At 43.9% G+C, this 27,578-nt stretch overlaps 2 protein-coding genes across 4 annotated transcripts in view; one reads left to right on the top strand and one right to left on the bottom strand.

The window, feature by feature from the left end:
* The window catches only part of ASG2 (transducin family protein / WD-40 repeat family protein), a 96,038-nt gene that overhangs the window by 21,641 nt on the left and 46,819 nt on the right, over positions 1-27,578 (top strand). The window lies entirely within an intron of this gene.
* LOC148014773 (uncharacterized) lies at positions 12,604-16,387 on the bottom strand. Its single transcript, XM_087667410.1, has 3 exons — positions 16,340-16,387; positions 15,989-16,157; positions 12,604-12,815 (listed from the first exon to the last, which is right to left on the bottom strand). The coding sequence occupies exons 1-3, from the start codon at positions 16,385-16,387 to the stop codon at positions 12,604-12,606; spliced, it is 429 nt and encodes a 142-aa protein (XP_087523536.1).

Below are 27,578 nucleotides of genomic sequence, written 5' to 3'. Positions count from 1 at the left end.
TCTCATGCATCTTTTTCCATGCTCTCTTGCTGTCCTGCCCCAAGAACATGGAATACATTTCTGTTTCTAGTCTGCTCAGGTATTCCTGCTTCTTTTTGCGTACCAATCGTCTGAAGAGTGTTTGAGCATGCTTATGTGTACATATGCCAAGTGCCATCTCTCGCTGAAAACGTGTGTCAAGATTGAGGGAGAGAAGGAAGGAGTCTCACTTGTAGCTTTCTTGCTTGCACAATGGGGGAATACACACAAGGGTGGAGGCTGAAAACAGTTTTCCTCTTCTTAGTTGTGTAAGCCAAAAGAACTCAAGTACAAAGAAATAGAAGAACCCTATATATGGGTCTCAAACCAAACTCAACTAACTAAGATGGCGTACTAATTGAGCCACGAACTAGAGTAGATAAGGATAGCTATCATGTAGCTATTATTCATGGGCGGTGTACCAACCGCATCTGCAACTGACACGTCGGTGACATAAATGCACAACGGTCACCCTGGCATATCACGAGTGGAGCTCGATATCTCAACACTCCCCCTCGAGCTCAATCCCAATTTCTGCACACCAAGCAGGTCTCTGAACTTGCGCAACTTCTCTGCGCCCAATGCCTTCGTGAATATGTCAGCTACCTGATGCTCTGTGCTGACATAAACTAGATCAATAAGACCTAGTAAAACCCTCTCCCGCACATAGTGATAATGCACCTCAATGTGCTTTGTTCTAGCATGATAGACTGGGTTATTTGCCAAGTGTATACTACTCATGTTGTCACAATAAATGACAACTGGCCCATCTGTAGACTGATGCATATCATAAAGTAGCTTATGCAACCAAGCTACCTCACATGCAGCCATTGCTGCACCCCTGTACTCAGCCTCTGTGCTGGACAAGGCAACTGTAGGCTGTTTCTTGCTGCTCCAAGTGACTACAGCACTCCCAAAAGAGAACACATATCCACTGGTAGATCGTCTATCAGAAATGCTACCAGCCCAATCAGCATCAGTGTATCCATGCAACTGTATCTGAACCCCAGTCTCATAAAATAGTCCATACTGCAATGTGGACTTCACATACCTGAGTATGTGTCTAGCCGCATCCAAATGCGGTTTCCTTGGAGCCTGCATAAATTGACTTACCAATCCAACAGCATAGCTCAAATCTGGCCTGGTAATAGTCATATAAATCAAACTTCCTACTATGCGTCTGTACGTAGTAGGGTCTTCCAGAAGCTCACTTGCATCTGCGCTTAGCTTCACATTCTGCTCCAAAGGAACTGAAATAGGCTTACAGCCTGTCATCCCATATTTGGACAGCATGTCCAATCCATACTGCCTCTGCAAGAGCTGTATCCCACTTGGTGATCTAATCACCTCAATGCCCAAGAAATAACGTAGCTCTCCCAAATCCTTCATCTCAAACTTCTGCTTCAATAGCATTTTCACATGAAGGATATCTTCATCACTATCACCTGTCATAATCAAATCATCAACATAAATGAAAAGTAGCATAATACCTTTCTCTGTTTTTTTCACATAAAGTGAGAAATCTGCCTTGGAAATCTGAAAGCCAATAGTGACAAGATACTGTCCTATCTTGTCAGACCATGCTCTAGGTGCTTGCTTCAAGCTATACAAGGCTTTCTTCAACCTGCAAACAAACTCAGGATGAACAGCATGCACATAACCTGGTGGCTGCTCCATATAGACCTCTTCTTGCAAATCACCATGCAAGAAGGCATTCTTTACATCCATCTGATGTAAAGACCATCCCTTTGATGCAGCCATAGCAATGACTGCTCTTACGGTTGCCATCCTTGCAACCGGACTGAATGTTTCTTCATAGTCAATGCCATATGTTTGTGCATACCCCTTGACTACTAATCTTGCCTTGTATCTGTTCACAGAACCATCTGCATTGTGCTTCACCTTATAAACCCACTTACAGCCAATTGCATTCTTACCTTTAGGCAAAGGTACCAATTCCCATGTAGCATTTGCTTCCAAGGCATCCATTTCTTCATCCATGGCTTTCTCCCATTTTTCTTTTCCCATGGCTTGCTCAAAAGAAGTGGGTTCTGGTTCCTGTATCACTTTGACCATATATGCATAGTGAATGGCTGTAAATCCATTATATTTCAGCCTATCCACAGGATACCTAGCTCTCGTAGACCTGCGCAAAGTAGGTTCACTCCCAGGTGCTCTCAAAACATCCCTGGTCTTCCTTACTCCAGGTGTAACAATAGAAGGAATACCCAACTCATCATCAATGCTCTGTTCTGAGCCACTGGATTCACCATCCACATAAGAGTGACCTGCATCACATCAAACATGGGCTGATCAACCTTCTCTTTTCCTTTTCGTGATACCTGCATACCACTATCTGCATTGCTTTGAGAAGATTCTCCTGATCTCAATCTGCCTGTCCATGGCGAAGAATGTGAACCACTGCTAGAGGACGCTCCAGGTCCACTAATATTTTGTGACTGCTGTTGTGAATTCTGTGCAGCATTACCATTTTGTGCATCTACATCATCAATCACATTTACTGGTTTATACCAGCTACTCATCTCATAAAAAACAACATCTCTGCTCACTGTAAACTTACGAGTAGAAGGGTTATAGCATCTATACCCTTTTTACTGCAGAGAGTAACCAATAAAGATGCACTTCTCAGCTTTTGGATCCAACTTGGATCTCAACTCATCTGGCACATGTACATAGGCAATGCAACAAAAAATTTTCAAATGAGAAATATCTGGTTTTCTACCAGTATACCTCTCCTTTGGAGTCATCCCATGTATTGCTGCAGTGGGAGTTCTGTTCATTATATAGACTGCTGTAGCAATTGCTTCAGCCCAGTACAAATCTGGCAAGTCTTTTTCGTTGAGCATGGCACGAGATACCTCTCCAATATGCCTGTTTTTTCTTTCTGCAATTCCATTTTGTTGTGGGGTATGACTGCATGAATATTGCTGCTTTATGCCATGCTCCTGCAGGAACCGTGCAAACTCATTTGAGAGGTACTCTCCCCCTCCATCTGACCTTAGGCATTTTATTTGCAGGCCTGTTTCTTTTTCAACCATAGCTTTAAGAGTTTTGAAATACCCAAAAACTTCACTTTTCTTTTTCATAAAATACACCCAAACTTTTCTGCTATAGTCATCAATAAAAGTGACAAAATAATGACAGCCTCCAAGAGATGCAGCTTTAGTAGTCCACACATCAGAGTGGATTAATTCCAATGGCTTCTCACTCTCTTGAACATGTCTAGGAAATGGTTTCCTTGCTTGTTTTCCAAATTGACAGGCTTCACATACCTTATGCATTTTTGCAACCTTGAATTTAGGCAATCCTGCAACAATATTTTGGGTCTGCATTGATTTAAGTCGCTGTACATTAACATGACCAATGCGTTTATGCCAGATATCAATATCTGCAACTACACCGGTCCCATGTGCAAACATTGCTGCACTCAATTCAGACATGTCTGCATCTAATGTAAACATTCTGCCCTTCTTCTTTCCTTTTGCTATCAAGCGACCTTTATTTTTCATATCCTCAACAAAGCATCCATGAGGATTAAATCTGACCTGCAAGCCCTGTTCAACCATTTGACCAACAGAAACCAGATTCTTGGTGATATTCGGGACATGAAATACATCGGACAGGTATTTCTTTTTCCCATCCTGCATAGACAAAGGAATTTTTCCAATCTGCACAATCGGATGTGCAGTATCATCACCAGTCTCCACAAATCCTGGTTTTTCCATTTTCCTTGCATCCTCCATCCATTCTGCATGACCTGTCATGTGGTTTGATGCACCTGAGTCAACATACCATACATCGTTGCTTTTTTCTGCACTTGTCACAGAATTGTTCATGTGCTGCACCATAAACAAATGCTCATTTCTGTCATCTCCCTGTCTACTAGAAGATGCATAATTCCCTTGTTGCAGTTTTCCATTCATTATGTCATTCTGCTTTTTATAGCAGTCTTTAGCCATATGACCCATTTTACCACAGTAGTAGCATTCAACATTACTGTTTGCATTTTGGCCTCTTTGCCATCCACCACGACCTCTTTGGCTCCCCCTGCCTCTAGAGTTACCACGTCCTCCTCCATAGGACTGGTTTTCTTGAGTTTGCTGCATATTCTGATTTCTACCACGGCCTCCAAATCGGCCTCCTCTACCTCTGCCTCTACCTCTTCCAGCATTTGAGTAGAAGACAACTTCTTTTGAAGTTCCTCCTGAAGAAGATGCACCACAATTTCTCTGCTCCTTAGAAATTAGAAGAGCAATCAACTCCTCAAAATCAGGAAATCTTTCACGGACGGAAATGGATGTTCGGAACTGTGCATAATCCTTTCCTAGACCATTCAAGGTCACAGAAACTAAATCATCATCTTCCACTGGCAACCCAATGGAAGCAAGTGCATCTGCAATCTTCTTCACCTTCATGTGGTAGTCATTGATGCTCATATTTTCTCTTTGCACATTATGCAACTCTTGCTTGAGCTGCATTTTCCTGGCTTGCGTATTTGTGCTATACATTTTTGACAAAGTATCCCATGCCTCCTTTGGCGTACTTGCATCCTGAATATGCACAATCATAGAGTCTGAAATGCTGATAGACAGCCAGTACATAACTTTCCTGGCTCTCTCATGCCATGCTTTAAATGCCTGCATTTGCTGTTGATTGGGAACATCAGGAAGAACTGGTTCTTCTTCATTTCCTGCAACAAATTCCCAATATCCTTTTCCCATAAGGAAATTCGTCATTCTAAACTTCCATGCTTGGAAGTTGTTCTTGTCAAGCTTTTCAGTGACAATCTGTGAAAGAGAATCAGATGCCATTACAGAACACTGCAAAAAATTCTGTCACTGCAAAGAACACAGCTTCAGCCTCACAAGGGCAAATCTGCAAAACTGACGAAAGTGGTATTTGACCACACAGTCACTTCCTAGTGACGATTTTGCATCAACAGGCAACAAGGATGATTCTGTAACTCCCAATGTCTTTGCGCACAAGCATACGATGCAATTTCTACAGTAACTTTTCACCGACCTGTAGAACAGTGGCTGCACAGCATAAAACTGGGCCTTTTCCTGAGTGCGTGCAGAAAACTTCCGCCTCCAAAATAGGCCCCGAAATGGCCTCAAATAAAAAAAACAAGGTCGCCAAGGGCTAAAGCCCTTTCCCGCAGCATATACTGCCCTCTTGCTTCACCGCGAAGGGTGTCTCAACCTGAGACAATGCACTCCTGTACTCTTCGGCTGTGCTGCCTGCAGAGACTTGCTCCCAAAACAGAAAATGAAAGCAACACTGCTCCTCTTACCAGAACACCGCGAGCTTGGCTTGCTTTCTTGAGCTCCTTACCACGAACAAGGCTCTGATACCATGTCAAGATTGAGGGAGAGAAGGAAGGAGTCTCACTTGTAGCTTTCTTGCTTGCACAATGGGGGAATACACACAAGGGTGGAGGCTGAAAACAGTTTTCCTCTTATTAGTTGTGTAAGCCAAAAGAACTCAAGTACAAAGAAATAGAAGAACCCTATATATGGGTCTCAAACCAAACTCAACTAACTAAGGTGGCATACTAACTGAGCCACGAACTAGAGTAGATAAGGATAGCTATCATGTAGCTATTATTTATGGGCGGTGTACCAACCGCATCTGCAACTGATACGTCGGTGACATAAATGCACAACGGTCACCCTGGCATATTACGAGTGGAGCTCGATATCTCAACAACGTGCTCGTGTCTCTCTGCACTCATCATCATACCAGCCATTCTGTGGGGCATTACCTCGTGGAGGTTTATCTGACGGTGTAGTGTGTGGGAAAGTGTAGGCCGCTGAAGTGTGTATTATCTCGGCCAACTGTCCTGTAAACTCATCCAGAGAGTCCTGTGTGTCTAGCTCCCTCAATGCATCTCGCACAGTAGTGCTGTATATGTGTGAGGTCGCTTCCACAAAATCATAGCGTGGTAATTTTGGTATGTGTGGCTGTGCTTCGTGTATATGCCCAACCATATTGCATTGTGAAAGCTAGAATAGCATGGTGTGCTGCTAATCCAATTGGTCTGTCTGAGATTTCAAAGCTTTTTATGTCAAGTAGCAAGTTGGGTGATCCAATCAAATAGTCCACTGTGCTTGATCCTTTCTTGTTATTCCAACATGTGAAACCATTAGATCTTGGCCACTGTGGCAGCCCATTAAGGATGGACAAACCATGTGCACTTCCCAATGCCAGTAGGTGTGTTCTGTATTCTGTTATCTCTCTATCTTGGGCTGATCTAACTAATCCCACTTCATCTAATGCAATATCTCTGAACATCTCATCACTAGTGTCAAAGAAAGTAGATTGGTTGCTTCCTGTGCGTGCATTAAAGTCTCCTGCTAGTAGAACATCCCCAATTCTCATGTATCTCATTATGTCCTCATATAGTGGTGTATACGGGGATGCCTCTTTAGGGGCAAACTTAGAGTATGCAGGGGGAAAATAGCATATGGCAATATACATGTCTCGAGTTCTGCTTGTACGTAACCTGATCCATATATATCTTGCCTCTACATCTCTATGTACCACTTGGACTGTATCTTGGAGCTCTTCTCTAAATAGAATTGCCACACCTCCTGATCCCCTCGTCCCTCCAGGCCGCCTAGGCTGAGGGCGATATACACTTTCCCATCTATATCCATATACATCAGGTAGACGGCTATCTTTACATTGATGTGTCTCATTATACATAGCAATGTCTATCCCTTTGAAAGTATCCTCAAAATAACCTGCATCTGTCTTAAGGGAGCCATTGCAATTTCACAGTGTGAACTTCAGGGTCTCATAGGCCGCACACCGTCATGCTGTCCTTTTCTCTGTGATGATGACTCTTCCGTCTCTATAGACAGTCCATTTACCTGCTTTCCGTGCCTCTAGAACACGTGGCATATTTTCCCTCCTGTGGGCTATCTGGGCTGGGGTGAGGTCTTCGTCTAGGTAGATCTTTTCTCCTTTGAGAGCGATCCTCTTGGAGAGGAAGGCTCTCTTCTTTTCCAAGTCTCCAAACTTCAAGATGAGGACTTTTGTTTTTGTGTCAGCTTTCTCGACTTGCCAAGCCCCAATGATGGGTACATCTGTAGCCCCAATTTTGGTGGCAAGAGCTGTAGCATCTTCAATTGGGGAGCTTTTCTCATCTAGTCCAACCACTCTTACGTGGAGTGCGCGTGCCCGTCTTTTTGCCTCTTCTTCCAAGGTGGCCTTATAACTTCCACTTTGTTGCCATGCATTCCTTTGTTCTTTTTTGCCACATCTATCCATTCTGCATTTTCTTTGACAGCATTCTCAACATTCTCCATTTTCTTTTGGGTGCCTTCCACCACACTTGCATAGGTGTGCATATTCTTTTTTAAAACATCCATTTCTTTTTGTAGTTCCTGTGTGATTTGTGGTTCCTTTTGTGCGTCCAGTTTCTTTTTGCATTCCTCTAGTTCTTCTTGTAGATTAGAGATCATTGAGTCTTTCTCTACCATGTGCGCATGCAATGTTTGTTGCATCTCCTTTTTTAGTTCTTCCATCATTTCAGCTCGAACCTGCTCTTGTATATCCTTTTCCATTTCCTTCCTCATGATACGCATTTCAGCACGGAGTATGGTCAACATCTCCTCATAGAGTGTTTCATTAATTTTGCGGGATGTCTTCCCATATCTACTTGACCCTGGAGAGACATTTCAATCTCGGGTTTTACGCCCATAGGTTTTGTATCTCGTGTTCTTTGGCGGTGTATGAAACATTGTCTCCATGGTTGGTTTTGTGATTCCTTCATTGTCAGTTTCTTCCATCATGATTATAGTATGTGCTATAGCATATAACTGTTTACAGTCTGACTAGAGTAGTAAACCAGTAACATAAACTATCACTATAGCATGAACTGTCAGTATATCATAAACTGTCAATGTGACTGTATCATAAGATATGACTGTAGCATGAACTGTCAATGTAGCATAGAACTATCAATCTCACCTAAACTGTCACTGTAGCATGAAATGTTAATGTGCGTCAGTCTGAAATCACGCAGGTCTCCAGTCTACACAACACGGCAAGGTTCACATTAGTCTGAGTACATCTGCAATTTCGGTACATTCACACAGGTCTGCATTCAAGTCAGTCTGAGAGAGTCAACAGATTTCTTATACAGTCACAGTCACGACCCAAAACTGTCCCATTAGTCACTGTGCATCTCTGTAGATATTGTTCACAAGGCCCACCACTGTTTACTGCAGGCACATCCCGTCGCTGTTCACTTAGTACTCATTCGTCACTGCTGCCACAGTACTTTCGTCACTGCTGCCACAGTACTCATTCGTCAACTGCTGCCACAGTACATTCGTCACAGTACATTGCTCTGCCAGACATGTATACTAGTGACACGTCTGTCTCGTCTGCATCCGGTTCGTCACGCTTGTCGCATCAGCATCCGTCCGTTGTGCCCACATTTAGTACAACAGTGTGAACACGATACCAAGGTAAACCCATGGAAAACCCCTTTTTGTTTGGAGATAAATGAACGCCCATGTCACGCCCGTCTCGTCAGCGTCACGCCCGACAGTGTCACGCCCGCCACAGAGAGAGAGAGAGAGAGAGAGAGAGAGAGAGAGAGAGAGAGAGAGAGAGAGAGAGAGAGAGAGAGAGAGAGAGAGAGAGAGAGAGAGAGAGAGAGTTATATTAACGTCTACAACAGGCCAAGTTGGCCTATGAGGCCAAAATGTTGCATATAAATGTCTGGGAGATTTCAAAAGTCCCAGTGAAGCTAACATTTATGCTATGTTGAACTAAATTGAGTAGGTACAAAATGATATCTGGACTAGATACAATCTAGAGGTACTCCCAGTGCGGTGTGGAACTGCTCTTGGGGTGTTCATCCTAAGATGTCCTGCATGGGTTGGTCTAGCATGGAGAGGCTAAAGCGGCGGGGCAGGGCCCTCCGATGGCGGCGTAGTATCCCTTGTATCTTCGACCAGTGTCTTCTGCGGGGACGGGGGCCGGCGGGGCGTGGTCGCCGGGCTTTACCTCTCGCTGTGGCTATTTCTAAGGTGGTCCCCGAGGGCCGGGAGGCTGGTTGGGCTGGTGGGGCCTCGGTGGTGGGGAGGGTAGCTGGTATTTGGTAGAAGTCGTTGAGTGTGCGTTGGTTGGTGGCTCCTTGTCTTTGCTCCGTGGTTCGTAGGAGATGGTCTCTGTGGCGTCGTATTTCCAGTAGAGAGAGAGAGAGAGAGAGAGAGAGAGAGAGAGAGAGAGAGAGAGAGAGAGAGATGAAATGATATATTAACGTCTACAAAAGGCCAAAATGACCTATGAGACCATGAGTTACAATCATATGTATGATGGTACAACTGTCTGGGCAAAATATGTAGCACAAAGCAAAATAAGAAAGGAAACTAACTATGGCTATTTGTAAAACATAGATCTCTATCTAGTAACAATGAGCTCCAAATGGTACAATCTCATGTGGTTATGGAGGGCCTAGCTCTAGCCCGAGCAATAATCCCCTGTATCCGCCTATGGAGGTGTCGCCGGTGTCTGTGTCGAGGCCTAGGATATTTGGATTGGCTAAGCTAAACAACTTGATCAATCAGTACTCCTTGTTTGTGTGTGGACTGTGGTGGTGAGAGAGGCTCTCGTGTGGACTGTGGTTGTAACTGTATTGAAGTCTTCTGAGTCTCCTTTGCAAAGAAGTCTGTGAGCTGCCTCTGTGGAGGGTCTTGGTGTCTTGGAGCAGCTGTACTCCTGAGGCACATGGCGATAGTGGTCCAAATCCGTCTCTAAAAAGACAGTGGAAACGACCACGGACCTCATAATACACTGGGCAGTGGCAGATATATAACTCCTCTGTCTTTGGCTCTAATTGACATATCTAGCATATGTGCTCCTCTGATGGGATGGATCTATATCTGCCAATCTCAATCTCTAGCTGATGTGAGGAGGTGCGCAAGTGGCCAATAGTACATTCTATCCCATGGGAAAGGTGGGTGCCCATGTATCTCGTGCGAGCAATAAATCCATCATCTGTAGTATGAAGGAAATGTTCGCGGTAGAAAGCCATCTTTGTCCCTAGCTCCTGCCCCGGCATCAACCATGTCCGCCTGATATCCAACTAGGTAAGATCCATTGTGATGATCTTGCGAATCTCTAACTAGCTCAGATCAAGAGATGGTGCATCAAGGGAGTACTGGAAGGGGGGTAACTTGTCCATGCTAAAGCCATGCAACTCAAACCAGACCGACATCTGCGCATACCAACATGAAGTATCACCCTCTCTAGCAAGCTACCTGGAGGACTCAAGGGCCAACCGTGCATACCTATGTGTGGGTAAGTCCCATAGGCTATGTATGTATATGACCGATCGGGTGAGGGCTTCTACCACAATCGGTGTAGCTGCTAGCTCGGCTCTGATGATCTCATGTGGCACTGAGGCCTCACATCTGATCATCTTGGATATCATGGACACTAGGGGTTTCTCCATCGACCTCCATCTGTCATAAGTGCGACTTGATTTGCTACGGTGGTCAAGACCGGGTCCCCATATCTGTACTCCATAAAGTAGTGTGGATGTGACCAGTGTATTGAAGAGCCATAGCTTGGTGCAGGGTTCTTGGAAATGCACCTATGAGCATATTCTCTCCAAACCACCTAGTACTGTGTATTTGCGAGTCAGTCTAGTGTCTGTTGCCTCTCGCATAGAAAAGGTGGGCCCTGTGAATAAGACTCCCAGGTATGTATAAGAATCCACATACTCCAGCTTCTTAGATCCATATGTGAATTTAGGTGCTGATCTCTTGACCCACTGTGGTGGTGTATTAAATACCATCACCTTGGTTTTACCAAGGTTCATTGAAAGCACACTATTGAAAGTATAGGAGTGTAATGCATCCAAGTGTCTTTGTAGACCCTCTGGAGAGTCAGCTATCAATACAATGTCATCTGCATACCATAGAAACAGGGAACGCCCGTTCCGGGCCTTAGGAACGGATTAACGCGTTCCCACCTGTGTCTACCAGCAAAACGCCCATGGAACGTTCTTGCCCGTTCCCAGCCCCGTTCTTGCCTGTTCCGCACTGTTCCGGGCCGTTCCAACAGCCGTTCCCTGTTTGGAACGGCCGTTCCCTGGAACCCGCATGCTCCCGCCAGCTCCCACCTCTGTCGCCTGCTCCGTCTCCCTCGCCCGCCTGCTCCCGCCTGCCTCGCCTAGGCCCTACCGGTTCCTGCCTCTCCTGCCCGCCTCAGTGAGTGAGTGGGCGTGATCCATTAGGTTACTAAATTGGCACGTCGAACATGACCTTTTCAATGCCTACCATACTACTACCCATAATCTAGTTGTTCCATATTGTACCTAGCATATCATGCCACCCTTCTCACTTCCACCATACTACTAGATAAACAAATTTGCAATCTTCCAACTAACTTAATCTATGAGCTCTCTCTCTCTCTCTCTCTCTCTCTCTCTCTCTGTGTATATATATTTATATATATATGCCGTTCCCTCCGTTCCCGTTCCCTAACTTTAGGCGTTCCCCCCGTTCCGGGGGGTCCCGTTTCCGTTCCCGTTCCCCGTTCCTGGTAACTATGCTGCATACAATAGGAGAGGTATCCAAGTGCTAGCTAGTAGAGCTGCTCTATCTCCTTCATGTGAAATGTAGTCAGCAATCCCATTAATGTACAGGCCAAATAATGTCGGAGAGAGGGGGCATCCCTGCTTCACCACAATGGTGGAGTAAATATTTGCCGAAAGGCCCTTAGGTGTCTGGACTGTGCCCACAACTCTCTCATACAGTGCCAAAATACCCCAACTGAGCTCTTTCGGTACTGCCATGGCACGCAATCTATGTTTTGGCTTGTCTCTCGAGACTATGTCAAAGGCTTTGCGGAAGTCCACAAAGCAGCAATAGGTCCGTTGGCCATGGGCCCTTCCCTTCTCAATGATTGCTTTGAGTGTGAGGATGTGATCCAATGTGGAGAAGCCTCTCCTAAAGCCAGCCTGTCCCTGTGCTCTAAGACCCCACCTCTCTGCCCACCTGCTTAACTTATGCTCAAGGATGGAAGCATATAACTTAGCCAATGTATGCCCAACCATGATAGTCCGATAGTTATTGGGTAGAGTAGGGTCCCCTGACTTGAGGATAGGCACAATAGTGTTTGTGCTCCAGCTTTTTGGTAGGCCTTCACACATGGATCTGTTAAACATGTAAGCTAGGAATCCTGCCACCGAATCTCTAGCATGGATCAAGTGCTCAGCTACTAGTCCATCATGATCTTGTGCCTTTCCTCTGCTAAGTCTGTCAATGGCCTCTCGGACCCTACTTTTTGTAAAGAAAGTGGTGGTCTCTGGACAAGGCTCAAGTGGGTCAGGAAGAGGTGACTGACCCTCCACAGTATAGAGACTAGCTGCATACTCTTTCATACAACGGTGGATGTAATAGGTGTGGTCGGGCAATGCTCCCTCAAAAGCCTCCAAGCCTCTCTAGAGTCCTGACTCAAGAATAATTGATATAGGTCTTGCTCTAGCTGGGCCAAGAATGTTCTCTTCTTCCATCGTGTGAGACGTCTAAAGAGTATCTATGCCTGTCTGTGGGTAGTGGACCCCAGTGCTCTCTCTCTGTGTAGCCGTGCTTTGGTCTCATGGCATTCATCATCATACCAGCTGTTCCGAGGTGTCCCCCCGGTGGAGGCTCTCTGTGTGGGTCGTGAGTGTGGGAAGGCTACACTTGCAGCGATGTGTAGGGCCTCACTGAATTGTTGAGTCAGCTCTTGTAATGGAACGTCGGGGTCTGCATCATGTAATAGTCTAAGGATCTCCGCCTCATAGGTATCCTCTCTCTCTCTAGAAAAGAGGTATCTCGGGTGGCGGTGAGCTGCATGATGGGTTTGCGTGTCAGTGAATTGGAGGTCGATGGTGTAAAAAAAATACCCTAACACAGAAACATAAATAGAAACCGTACGACAAAGCACAGACTGATAAAAAGAACACCGTTAGGGTTAGGGTTAGAGTAACTCAGAGACAATGAACACAATGAATAAATGAAATGATACGACTACTAATAATATGATGCTCATGCAGCAAACACACTATGCAGTGAATGGATACTGAACCTTGAACTCCTGTATCTCTAGGATCAGGGCAGGGGTAATGAGCTGGAGAGTGTGTCGTACTCCGAACGGATCCCGAATTGCAGCAAGGCAGCCTCTGGATGTTGAACACCAGCAAACGCAGCAGTGAGAAGTTGGATGTGATGTAGACAGCAGTGAGGAGAGAGAAAGACTAAAAACGGAGCCTGCAGAAGAGAGACTAAAAACTTTTTTCAAAATCGATCCACCTCTAGACAATATTCAGTTTCCACTACAAGTGAGGTTGCTGCGATCATGCCTGGACAAGGTGATGATGATACACTTGATCATCGTAGCATTCAAGTTCGCACACGACAAGGCCATTTGATTTATATTTCTAACTTACACAAGGCATATATGCCACTGTTATATGTTCTTCTTTTTCCAAATGGAGAGGATGGATGGCATACTAAAATTCCATATGCATTTATGGATGCTCATATTAATGCCAATAATCTTGCAAATAAAGATTGTGTCACTCAAATGCAATATTACGCTTTTCAACTTCAGATTCGAGATGATACTAATGCATGTCTTTTGCATGGTGGTCGCTTGCTACAACAGTACATTGTTGATGCTTATTGTACCATTGAACAATGTAGATTGGCTTGGTGTTGTCGTAATCAAGCAACATTGCGAGTTGAAATGTATAGGGGATTGGCTGATATGGTCAATGGTTCAGATGCAGTTGATACTAATATCGCTGGGATTGGTGTGGGCAGGAGAATAGTATTGCCATCTAGCTTTACAGGTGGACCAAGATTCATGTACCAATTATATCAAGATGCTATGGCAATTGTGCGTAGCAAAGGGAAACTTGATTTGTTTATCACCATGACATGCAATCCTAAGTGGTTTGAAATTACAGATGCTTTGTTGCCTGGGAAAACTGCACATGATCGACCAGATTTAACTGCTAGAGTTTTTCATTTGAAACTCAAGGACATGATGCAGTCGACAGTGCAAAAGGAGTTGTTTGATAAAGTTGCTGGATATGTGTCCGTCATAGTTCTACCTTTTTGCAAGTGTTGATCTCAAAGTCTGATTCAACAATCTTTCTATTGGTGTGACAATGCAAGCCTTTTTGTAGGAGTGGCTCTGCATCCTAATTTGACAAGGGTTGCAAAGAAAATCAACTCGTTTGTGGTTTGCAAACTTGATACCTTGTGCAACATATTGGACTCCCAACTTTTGCATCTTATTGGGGATATAGTAGTGTCTCTGACAAAGTGGAATGTAGCATTGACCTATAATAGAACGATAGGTGTGTGCATCGAAGGGCTGTTCTAGGGTATCCCTCTCGTCAAAAACAACATCCCGCCTAACGATCACCTTGTTTGTTCGAGGATTGAATAAACGATAGGCTTTCGCTTCAGAGGAATATCCCATAAAAATAAGGAGATGAGCTCGTGGAGTACGCTTACCTATCTTGTCATCAGGCGTGTGTGTGTACGCACGACACCCAAAGACTCTGAAATGGGAAATAACAGGCCGAGAGCCAAAAAATGCCTCATACGGGGTCTTCTGAGGAAGAGCCGCAGTTGGGCACCGGTTGAGGATGTATACCGAAGTGTTAACAGCCTCGACCCAAAGGCGCTCAAGAAGCTCTGCTGCTGCGAACAGCATAGAGCGTGCCATTTCCATGACTGTGCAGTTTCTACGCTCTACGACTCCATTCTGAGAGGGGGAGTTGGTAGAGGTGAGCTGGCGAGAAATGCCATGCTTCTGTAGAAACTTGAAAAACTCGTAGGAGATAAACTCACCACCGCTATCACTCCTCATGCACCCGACACGACGACTAGTCTGGTTATGAACCAGCATCACCCAAGCATAAAAATATGTGAAAGCATTCTTGCTTCTTGCGAAGAGCTTTCAGATCAAAGGCCTAGGTTTCTCAGAGAGTACCAGGCTCTGATACCATGTAAAGAAAAATACCCTAACACAGAAACATAAATAGAAACCGTACGACAAAGCACAGACTGATAAAAAGAGCACAGTTAGGGTTAGGGTTAGAGTAACTCAGAGACAATGAACACAGTGAATAAATGAAATGATATGACTACTAATAATACGATGCTCATGCAACAAACACACTATGTAGTGAATGAATATTGAACCTTGAACTCTTGTATCTCTAGGATCAGGGCAGGGGTAATGAGCTGGAGAGTGTGGTACTCCGAATGGATCCCGAATCGTAGCAAGGCAGCCTCCGGATGTCGAACACCAGCAAACACAGCAGTGAGAAGCTGGATCTGATGCAGACAACAGTGAGGAGAGAGAAGTACTAAAAACGCAAGCAGGACAGCCTACAGGAGAGAGAAAGACTAATAACGGAGCCTGTAGGAGAGAGAGAGACTGAAAACGCAGGCAGGACAGCGTGCAGGAGAGAGAAAGACTGCAGCGACTGCAGACAGGAGAGAGAAAACTGTCAGGGCGGCAGCTAGAGCCTGCAAACACAGCAGTTTGCTGGCGTGGCAGGCTGTACGATAGCAGTGCAAATGAACAGCAGTTAGTGGCCAGGCAGAAACAGCAGCAATCAGCGTGTGGAGGGCTGGAAACAGGCGCCAGGCTGTAGGGAACAGTGATGGACAGCAAGGGTTGAGATGTCCTCCGTGACCGGGGTGTGGGCAGCAAGCTGGTAACACCTGAAACTTGCAAAAACGAGATTGTAAAAGAGTGGAGGGCTGGTTGCCAATATATAGAAAATTAGGGTTCTAGATTCTCTCCCACTTAACTTTCTCGATCCGCTCCCCGTGTTAGGGTTTTGGCTAAAATAAGCCTAAAATAAGCATGTTTTGGGGTTGTTTAAGTGGCTAAGTGCATTTCTTAGCACAACAGATGGTGAATGATAGGTAGGCATGATCCACTGCAACTCCGAGAAGGCGTGGGGATAGTGAAAGGTCCTGGATGTGAGATATCAGCGTCGGTGGGGCAAGAACATAGTCTACTATGCTGGCACTTGCCACCACTGGTTTGAACTGTGCACCGTCTGTGCGCTCCCTTTCCTACGCTCACCTGTTTGCCAGCTTGCTGTGACACACCCTTGTTGCCTTGTGCTTGCATCGTGCATAGGAGTTGAGTGCAACTGCGACAACTATGAGAGAGAGAGGATGTCATCAATGCACTGGCCCCTGCCATCATTGGTTTGAACTGCGCATTGGTTGTGAACTCCGTTTCTTGCGCTCACCTGTTTGCCAGCCTGCTGTGACACACCCTTGTTGCCTTGTGCCTGCATCGTGCACAGAAGTTGAGTGCGACTGCGATAACTATGAGATAAAGTTGGGTCTTCCTGTGTTGACCTTCAAGCTGTTGTGGGATTTGGTTCCTTGTGCATACGCTGTCGCCTTGTAACCCTGCGACTTGTAGGCAGAGAGAGAAGGTGATGGGCATTGTTAAGCTGATATGCGACCTTACCAGTTAGAGAGACAGGCACACACAGATTGAATTTAGCAACACACACACACACACACACACACACACAGATTTCTGCTCAACATTCAAAGGTTGAGTTTTGATATGGTGAATATGCAAGAGTCAAATCGCATTGATGTGGCTTTCTCGATCAGCATATAGGACATGGGGATGATAAAGATTTGTAGGAGTCGGATGGTGACTGTTTGGCTGAGGATTTAGGGTAGTTGATGGAAGGGAATGAGATGGGAAAATGCCGTAAGATGTCGGTTGATGAACCGGTTTTATGTGCTTTGAATTTGCCTCAGCAAGATATTTATGTTTCTTACTCACAGGTTGATGGGTCTCTTTAGTTTATGCTTGTCATTGCCAACAATCTTATGTCAGATTATGTTCATGCCAATGAGGGTAAAGTGAGCTCTTTATCGGAAGTGGATCATGTGGTTCTTGTCATGGGAACTGACTTGGTTTTATAGCAGATTGCTGCTTTCCATGAGAGAGTAGCCATCTTTTTCTTATTGGGAAGGATTCCTTCGATTACTAACATCGGTGCTTTGTTGCAGTTCATGCTTGTCAGTGTTGATGTGTGTCAAGTTGATGTTTCAGGCCAAGTGCATGACCCTCTCGTTGAAAAGATTTATGATGGACCGAGAGGGTTTTTTGAAGTTCTTTTTTGTACCTCGGATGTGCGTGCTTGCATTATGCAATGTATTTCTTTGTTCATGGATGGTCAACTGGTACATATGGTTCCACGGAGGCCTATGGTTGAGTTTTAGAAGGTGCTTAGGCAACCATGCCCAGTCTGGGTGGAGATGGTTGATTTTCCTGCAGATCTTTGCCGGCTTCTTCCTTTGGTTTTGAGAAACCTTGGTGAGGTGTTGGTTGAGTCCCGGTTGGCTTCCCGCAATAGAAGCTGAGCTTGTATGCTTTGGGACATAGGGAAATCTTGGCCAACCAAAATTAGTTTTGAGGTCCCTGGATTGCAAACATTGGTTTTTGAGCTTAAATGGGGCACATTTGCTGGACACTGTTTTAGATGTGGCCAATTGGACCATTTTATTTCCAAATGTGATAGAAGCTCTGAGGTATTGTAGCATTCTTTGGATCTTGACATGGATATGCAAGAGCATGCTCCTCAGTAGATGGCACAGCAGCAAGATGTTTTTCCTGTGCCTCTTGCCCTACATGGACATGATAATGGAAATAAGGATGTCTCCCAAGTTGGTATTGAGCGTGCATCGCATTCGGTTGGTCGGAATTTGCCTCCTCAGGATGATTCTTGGTTCACTGTGGTTAGACGTAATGCTAAACAGGAATCTCATTCGACTCTTGCTCATCCATCTTCTCAACCAATTACTCAGACTTTTCAATGCAGAGGTAAGGGGTTTTATATGAAATCTCAATCTTTGTGTGTGCCTGCAGTTGATGTGGATGACAAAAGGGCTTCTAATTCTGCTTTGCGCTTTGACGCATGTGGGAGGCTTGGCCTTCTCGCAATGTTTTTTGTTCTTAGCAACAACAATTCCCTTCTTGTGCTTTGATTGCTAGTTTGTAGAGGGCAGATCTTGTAGATGTGATGCGTAGTGAGATGGAGAGATTTCAGGTTGTGAAAGTTACAAATATTAAAAGGAAAGGGAAAGTGGTGATCCAGTAGTTTTCTCTATTGTGGTTTACCATGAGACTTGCTTTATGGAATGTTAAAGGCATTCTTCGGGTAGTAAGCAGTATCGGTTGTGGAAAATTGTGTTAGCTAGTAATTGGGATGCTTTTTGTGCTGTGGAGCACAAACAACATGCTTTGGCAGGATCTTCTTATGTATACAAGGATTATATAATGTTTTTTAGTGGTCAGGTTCCACATAAATTTGGAGTTATGTTGGCCACTAGATCTTCCTTGCAACCTTCCTTGGTTTCTTAGGATTGTTGTGATAAATTTATGATGCTGGAAATCGTATATGAGGGGGAGGTTTTGTGGCTGGTGGGTATATATGCTCCTTCTACTGCTCCAGAACGCCGTCAGCTTTGGGATGACTTGCACTACCTTTCCAAGGCTTGTCAAGGTTTTGTTATGGGTGTTTTTAATGCATGTGTATCTACAAATCAGGCGACTTCATCACATTCGGTCCTAGATGGTCCTGAGGGGTAGGCTTGGGATGCACTGGCAGCTGTGTCTTTGAAATAGGACATGTGGTCGTGGATGCATTCTTCACAGTTTGGATGTACTTATCGTTCTCTTTATCATCCAAACACATGGGCCAGACTTGATAGGATCTACATTTGTCAGAGTGATTCTTTTCTTCATGCAGTGATTGATATGTGGGTGGAGCGACAACATGTCTTGTCAGATCACTATCCTTTGGTTTTGGATTTGATCCACATGCCTATTCATGCCTTTAAGGCTTTGCTTACTCGTTTGCCTCTATGTTTCAACCAATCTTTTCTACCGCAAAATCAGTTTTTGGAATGCATCCAACAATTGATTGCTTCTTTTAGCTTGAGGGTCCTATCTAGAGGGATGGAAGCATGGGCTGTTTTTAGGGATAATGCACGTGCGCTGTCCTGTCAGTATGGTATTCATCATGCTTCTTCTTTTCGAGCTGAATTGCAACATTCGCAAACTTTGTTGGGTCACTCATTGTCTCTGTGTCTGTTAGGGGATACCATTGATGACTTGCTCACATGCATTGAATGGTTGAAATGTAGAGTTCAATCTCTTTAGGAGGAGGAATATGCTAAATACAAATTGCTGTCATGAGTAGAAGCTTTGCATGATAATAATGGTCAATCTCATTAGTTTTTTGCTTGTTTATGCCAGAAATACGCTCAGGAAAATATTGCGCGTTTGTTGGATGAGCAAGGTGTTATGGTGATCGATCCTGCTTCCATCATCCAAATGTGTGTTGATTATTATAAATCTTTGTTGGGTCCACATGAGATTCTTTCTAATGCTGTTCACTTTGCTCATCAATACATTTGCGATCTGGTTAGTAATTAGGTTAAGACTGAAAGGGTTGATTTGATGGAGGCTGATATCTCAGAGGCTAAAGTGGAGGATGTGCTGTTCCATTTACCATGAAGGAAAAACCTTGGCTGGGATGGGTTTCCTAATGAGTTGTTTTCAGCCCATGTTGAGCAACTTAAGGATCCATTAACTCGCATGTGTCAGCAAGTCTGGACTTTAGGTAGGATGCCTTCAGACTGGAAGATTGCTATGATTCAGTTATTGCCTAAGTTTCCTTCTCCGACCTCTTTGAAATAATGGAGACCAATTTCTGTTCTAGGTTCTTTGCATAAAATCTTCTCTATCATTGCCAATAGATTGCACAAAGTATTCTTGCACTTGGTTCATCCGCGTCAATATGGTTTCATTAAGGGGCGGAATATAATTCATAACATTTTGAATGTTCAATTGGGGATTGATTATGCCAAAGCCTCAGGCTAGCAGGTTGTTATGCTTTAGCTTGATCTTAAAAAGACATTTGTTCATGTTAGCTGGTCCTTCTTGCGATAGCTGATGTCTACCATGGGATTTGGTCCTTGCATGACTTCTCTTGTTGATACCATTAGTCAGGGTGTTGTGGCTCGTATTGCACTTAATGGAGGGATCATAGATGAAATTGTCTTGTCTTGGTCTCTTCAGCAAGGCTGTCCTCTCAGTCCTTTGCTATTTACCTTGGTCACTCACCCGATGCTCTCATTGTTGGATAAGTTGGTTGATCAAGGCGAGATTGTTGGTTTGTCTCTTCCCAGTGGTACCCAACTTTTGGGTCAATCTTTGGCTGATGATTCCTTTATGTTTCTTAAGGCTAATCGCACTAATGTTAATCGCGCAGTGGTTATGTGGAATCTCTTTGCTTTAGGGTTGGGACTTCATATTAATGCTCAAAAGTCTACATTGCTTTCTTGTACAGAGAGTGATTTGCAAGTTTTGTGTTGGTAAAGAGTTGTGATTGCTAAAGGAGATATTATCCGACACTTGGGTTATTCTATTGGTGTGGATGTACACCCCCTGTGCCTTGCTTGATTGGATGTCATGCCATATACATGATCGGTTCATGTACTGAAAATCTCAAGGTTGGCCTCTTCATGTGAGACTTAAAGTTGCTCAATGCATCATGATCAGTATGGTCTCGTTTTTTTTGCCATTACTGTAGTGACTGGGAGGCACAAAGATCGAGACTGTCAGTGTTCATTAGCAACAACGAGATAGAGAGTAAGAGAGAGCAGAGTAGAGAGTGTGCACAATTTGCGGGTACAATGACGAGTGTACCACTTTAGGTTTTTAGATAGATATATATGTGTAAGTACAAGTGCTAAGGGTGTGTTCACATCCGAGTACATTAAAAGGCACGAGGGCCTTTATTCCCAACCACCTCCCACCTAAAGGCAATGTGCCTTAAGAGGAGAAAAGAATGAGCTAAGTCTAGGTATGTACAAATCTGAAATACATATATCTATCCAACTCCCATAATTTGTTGGCAATGAGCAAACCGCTCTGCTAGAAGACCCTTTGTGAGAAGGTCTGTAGAATTATCGTTTGTATGCACTTTGACAAGCTCAATGCTCTTGCTGTCAAGTACATCTCTAATGAAGTGGTACTTCACCTGTATGTGCTTTGTCTTTGCATGAAAGACGGAATTCCATGCTAGCGTGATAGCACTATAGCTATCACAATGGAGAATAGGTAACTTTGTGATGGTAGGCTCTCCCACTAGACGTGAAAGCCATAAAGCCTCCTTGCATGCCTTAGTGGCAGCCACATACTCTGCCTCTGTAGTAGACAATGCAACACACTTTTGTAGCCTGGAGATCCAAGAGACTGCTCCTCTTGTGAAAGTAAACACATACCCAGAAATGGACTTTTTGCAGTCCGCATGACCAACATAGTTTGCATTGGTAAAGCCAACAATAGATGCCTTCTGCTTTTCGAAGTAGATGCACAACTCCTTTGTGCCTTTTAGGTATCTCATAATACCTTTCACTGCTTTCCAATGCTTTTTTCCAGGGTTTGCCATGTATCTGCTAACCACTTTCATTGCAAAGGCAATGTCAGGACGTGTAGCAACCATAGCATACATCAAACTGCCAACAATTGAAGCATATGGTATCTTGGCCATTTCAGCCTTCTCATCATCAGATGTAGGGCTGTCCTTTGCAGAGAGTTTCACATATGGAGGCAATGGAAACCCAATTGTTTTCCCCTCCTCCATATTGAAATGTTGCAAAACCTTGGAGATATACTCTTGCTGAGATAAATAGAGCAATCCTTTTGACCTATCTCTAAGTATTCGCATGCCAAGAATGTGATTTGCATCACCAAGTTCCTTCATGTCAAAGCTGCCATGAAGACTTTGCTTCAGTGAGTCCAAGGCATGAGTATCCTTGCCAGCAATCAGCATGTGATCAACATACAGAACTAAGATAATCAGGCTGCCATTTGCTGCCTTCTTAGTGTACAAGCAGTGATCCACTTGATTTATATGGAAACCTTGAGATTGCATAAATGTATCAAATTTATGATACCATTCTCTTGGTGCTTGTTTCAGCCCATACAAACTCCTTTTGAGTTTACATACCATCTTTTCTTTCCCTTTTTTAACAAACCCTTCAAGTTGCTGCATGTATATGTTTTCATGCAGATCACCATGTAAGAATGTAGTCTTTACATCCATTTATATGAGCTCCATATCTTCAGCTGCAACCAAGCCTAAAATGGTTCTCAAGGTAGTCATCTTGACTATAGGACAGAAGATCTCATCAAAGTCAACACCATGTTCTTGCTTGTACCCCTTCACAATCAATCTTGCTTTGTACTTTGCTGAGGAACCAGAAGTGACCTTCATCTTGTAAACCCATTTGCATGGAAGTGTTTTCTGCCCTTTAGGCAACTGCACCAAGTCTCAAGTGCCATTTTTTTTCAAGAGATTCCATTTCTGACAACATGGCTTTATACCATTTCTTGTTGTCCCGTCTGTGCATTGCTTCCTTGAAGGAAGACGATTCACCACAGTCTGTCAACATGACATAATCGGCCACATTGTTTGCATCAGGAATGAATCTGTCAGGTTATCTAGTAGCCCTAGACGATCTCCTAACCCAATGATCATTGTTTGTTGGCTGTTCTTGCAAATTTCCATTTTCAGTATGCTGTCCTAGCATTTTCAGCTTGCAAATCAGCATTAACAGCTTGCTGTCCTGACTGTTCCTGCACATATAGTGGCTCATTATCATGGGCAATAGCTGGCTGATCATTTCCAGCATTATTTTTTGCATTTACAGGTTCATTTACAGCAGGTATTTGCTGCTATACAACAGGCGCATTTTGCAGTCCAAAAGGTATTTCTTCCCGGAATACAACCCTACGGACCTCCTCAATCTTTTTGGGCTGTTTATGCATGCGATCTTCCCGGAAGATAACATCATTGTTGTGTACTACTTTCCTTTTTTGGGGATCCCATAATCTATATCCCATTTCACCCTTGTCACTATATCCTAGGAAAATGCATTTACAAGACTTTGGCTCAAGTTTGCTACGTCTTTCTTTACGAATGTGCACAAAAAGCCTCGCATGTTAGTTGCAGTTGCCATTCGTCTCAGCAAAGCCTGCTTGCGTGCTGGTCACCCGTCAGCTGTTGCACCAATCGAATGGCTCACGCCTGCTGCCGCCGTGGTCCACGCTAGACCCGGACCAGTCGCCTGGCTCGTCACCTGTCACGGAGACTGTTTGGCGTCGTGTTCAGGTTGCCTCGTCACGTGTCACTAAGCGCGACCCTCGTTACCTGTCACGCAGCTCGTCTGTTCATCTACTCGCCACGTGTTGCTTGCTCCTCAACAGTCCACAAGACTGTTATACGAGACTGCGACGCCTGTTGGTCTACCCCTCAATAGCTTGCATGAGCCATTGGCTCTGATACTAGTTTGTAGTGATTGGGAAGTACGAAGATCAAGACAGTTTGTGTTTGTTAGCAGCAGCGAGACAGAGTGAGAGAGAGCAGAGTAGAGGGTATGCACGATTTGTGTGTGCAATGATGAGTGCATCACTTTAGGTTTTTAGATAGATATATATGTGTAAGTATAAGTGCCAAGGGTGTGTTCACACCCGAGCACATTAAAAGGCACGAGGGCCTTTATTTCCAACAATTACTTCCTTGGACTAAAAAGTCTCTTTTGGAACTGGTTCAACCTATTCGCTTCATGTTGTAGAAAAAGAAAGAGAATTTGGGCTAGGTGTACATTTCATGGTAGCATGTGACTACCCCTAAAAGGAGGGGGGGAGTAGCTTTATTGGATGTTAATTTGCATATGGTTGCTTTGAGAATCGCACTTTTGCAGACACTGTGTGTACAGAGTCATCCCTGGTGAGATACCATAAAATTTTTCATAGAAAAGACTGGCATCTCTCATGGTAGCATGGTTATTCAAGTTTCTTAGTGGCATGTGCTTAACTCCACAAGGCCTATTATGGTCTCCTAGTCTCTTCTCCTTTCTCAGTTGATTGCATCCTGGTAGGAGAAGTTATGTTTTGCAGTTTGGCGCCCTCCTGATCTTCGTAAGGAGGAGAATTCACTGCAAGGAGGAGTGCTGGCTATCTCTAGGTTGTTGGATTGGCTTGATAAATATTTGTGGCAAGATAAGTTTAATCGGATGGCTCGGTTGGGGTTGTAGAGAGTCCATGATGGTGTCATTCTTGGGCAGCCCGTCTTTATTCTTTCCGGCGTATTTATCAGCACTTTCGGGTGGCTCGTGGCTATCATGACATTTTGTTGTTCATATAGGACAAGCTTCTAAGGTTCTCTCCTTTGCATGCTTTACAACCATCTTCTCCCTAGCAAGATTGGATGTTTGTGCTTCCTGATGATTTTGAGTAAAAGGTCAGCTAATTAAATCTATCACTAGTTGTCCTTTGTGTATGATATTTGTGTGTTAGAGTCTTGATGATTTGTGTCTACTTTATTTTTCTTAGCTGATCTGATGGTCTGATGTAAATATTGCTACTTAATTCAATTATCTTCACGAAAAGAGAGAGAGAGAGAGAGAGAGAGAGAGAGAGAGAGAGAGAGAGAGAGAGAATATAAATACAAGACAGTGAGTAAGAGTGGGCAATAGTTCCACACTCAAAAGTTACAAGTACTAGAATGATAGAATGAAAGTACAACAGATCTTAAATAAGTTAGACCTATCCCGAACTCAATTGGAGCTAATTTAACTCTGGAGTCTAGTATCACTACTTTTGAAGTCCTAGACATACTATACTTTGACACTTTAATAAGTTCCATACCATACAGTACATTCGGCACTTTCCAGAATTGGCAAATTCTAACAGGTGGAGGGGGGTCAACTCATTTGGGATCAACACTCTTGTCCCTTGTAAGGACTTAGTTTGTTTCATCACTGCTATTGAAACCAGTCTTCCTCCTCGGATAGGGTGGTAAATAACTTGATTTAACACTAGTTACAACAAACATAAAATTCACATAAACTAAAAATGCACGCTTTACCATACAATCTTGGACATTGGATAGCTTGTTGGCCCCAAAACTAGTGCCCCTCGTGGTATTCTTTTAATTTTTATTACAAATGGATGGAGTACAACATTGATCCTTTGACCTCCTCTATAATCCAAGTGCCTCTTGCTGTCAAAACTGGCTAGTAAGCTTCCAAACCAATTTGCCCCTTGGTTTGCTTGGGGATTGGCCTTCACCTTGCTCCTTGAAAGACAAATTAGGCCCCGAATCTGATATTGACTAGCCAACCTTTTGAATCTCCCTGAAATACCTCAATTTCAGCTGCTAGGATTCAAGTCCTAGACCCTCAATTCTAAGCATACATCCCAATTCGGTTGTGAAAACCTTAATTTTTGCTGTAAATTAGGGTTTATAGTAGAGATTGATTGAAATCTCTTGCTATGATGGTTCAAACTGTTGAAAAATACTGAGATAACTTGAGAGAGGATTGGGGGATGCGAGAGAATGTTGTAGAGAGAGAAATTTCAAAGTTTCATTGTGAGAAAGGCTAAAAAGCTACTACTGCCTCTCTCAAACAGCCATGGAAGCTATCACCTATAGCTTAGGATCACCAGAAAGATTGTTGCCCCCTCTTGACTACTATTGCTTGCACTAGAAGGACCTTGGGTTTTTGTCACCTGCTCTTGAAGGGCTTCAAATTTCCGTCACATGCTGTAGGATTGATCCTTGGTGGTTGCAAATCACATCAATAGCCTCTCCTTGCTCTCTCTCTGCCTTCTTCTCTCGTACAACAGTTGAAACAGGCTTCCATCGGTCCCTAAAAACATTTTTCCACTTGCATGGGCAAGTTTTGCTAAGTGGCAACCTTCTAATCTCGCTTTCTAGCATTATCCAGCTTATTAAATTAATTTTCAGAATATTATTTTTGAATATTAATTTAATAATTATTCTAGTGCTCAAGAAATTAATTTCACCTCTGCCAATAATTAAATTGGCTAGGCCAATTTGTCTTTCAAGTATCTTTGAGCAGTTATTGATCCTTAGATTGGTATTAATTAATTAATTGATGCCTAGTCTTAATGTTACCACAGACATTAGTGGCCAATAATTGGTCTAGGTCTGAATCTGACATCGAGTACCACCTCATACCTATCAAACATAACTTATTACAACTTTTTCCTTTTGCACCCACTGTATTCTCGGGGTCCTTGGCATGTTACCATGAAATAACTGCCATGTGCATTCACATATGCTGACAACCTTGCACATTTGATCAATATCTTAATCAAATGTTATCAGCAAGATTAGAGCGTCTCAAAATTTCACGTCCTTTAGACAACTACCTTATTTGTCATGTCTATAATGTAACCTTGGCTTGTGTACCCTTTGGGGTATTGTGGATACGGTCCCCTAAGGATCGCCTTGTTTAGCTATGGTTTTAGTACATCTATTTCCAAGATGATATCTTGCTCAAACTTTGGAGTGAGCTTCTCCCTGTTGCATCGTAGAGGGAGGCCATCAATCCTTATCTCGCTCTTAATACTTTCAATCCTCTTATTTTCCTTGATTATTGACATGACCTCTTTTTAAAAATGTGTTGAACGTGATGAGTTTGCTCTTTGTATTTGGCTGGTCACTTCAGCTTGTAGTGACTCTATCATAGGTTTTTCCTTGGCCTTCTATTGCTGCTCCTTCATACTTTTCAACTGTTCATGCATCTCCTTGATGTACTCTTTGATTATTTTTTGTTTCATTACTGCTAGCTTGTCTTGAACTTTTTAAAATTCTTGTAGCAAGTATGACTCCCATGATGAAGGTCTTGTTGGTTGTGGCGGCATTGAAGATGTCTAGAGGCTAACTGCTCTAGTGAAGGTCTTCCTCCTCTCTATTTGTGTTGCTGAAAATAGAGGGGTAAGTTAACCCAGTATTTCCCCCTCTCCCCTTGGGTTAGTTAGAGGTTACAAGGGAAGGACTCCCTCCCACTTGCTATTGCGAGCTGGTGGTTTGGTTGGGATGGTCTGGCAGGTGGTAGGTTGAGTTTAGAAGATGTGGATGAATAAGGCCAGGAGAGGGGAGATGGGTCCGGGGTTTAAGACGGGGAGTGATTGGGGCAGGGTCGGGTTTGCAAAAGGTGAGGGCAAAGGATGCAAAGGGTGAGTGTGTTGGGGTGAAGTGTGCTGGAGAAGGGCGAGAGTACAAAGGGGGAGGGTGGGAGTGCTAGGAGAGGCGGGATGGGGTGTTGGGAGAGAATGGGTTTGCAAAGGGGGGGAGTGGTGGGGCAGGGGCGGGTTTGTAGATGTAGGGTATTGCAAGGGAAGGCAAGGCACAAAGAGAGAGAGAGAAGAAGAAGAAGAAGAAGAAAGTTATATTAACGTCTACAAAAAGGCCAAATTGGCCTATAGGGGCATGAGGTCGTCCATGTGTAGCCCATGTAGCTGTAGCTAGGTTTGAGTACGGGCGTACCAACATTCAGTGTCCCCTTGCGATGCGAGTTGTTTGGATGATTCTAGTGCAAGGTAGGAGTATCTATGTCGCGGTAGGCTCTAAAGCT

Source organism: Lygodium microphyllum, chromosome 25 (assembly GCF_053477565.2).
Source record: "Lygodium microphyllum isolate KBCC chromosome 25, Lygodium_microphyllum_v1.1.10, whole genome shotgun sequence".
Lineage (NCBI taxonomy): Eukaryota > Viridiplantae > Streptophyta > Polypodiopsida > Schizaeales > Lygodiaceae > Lygodium > Lygodium microphyllum.
This window is presented reverse-complemented; position numbering and strand designations above follow the sequence as displayed.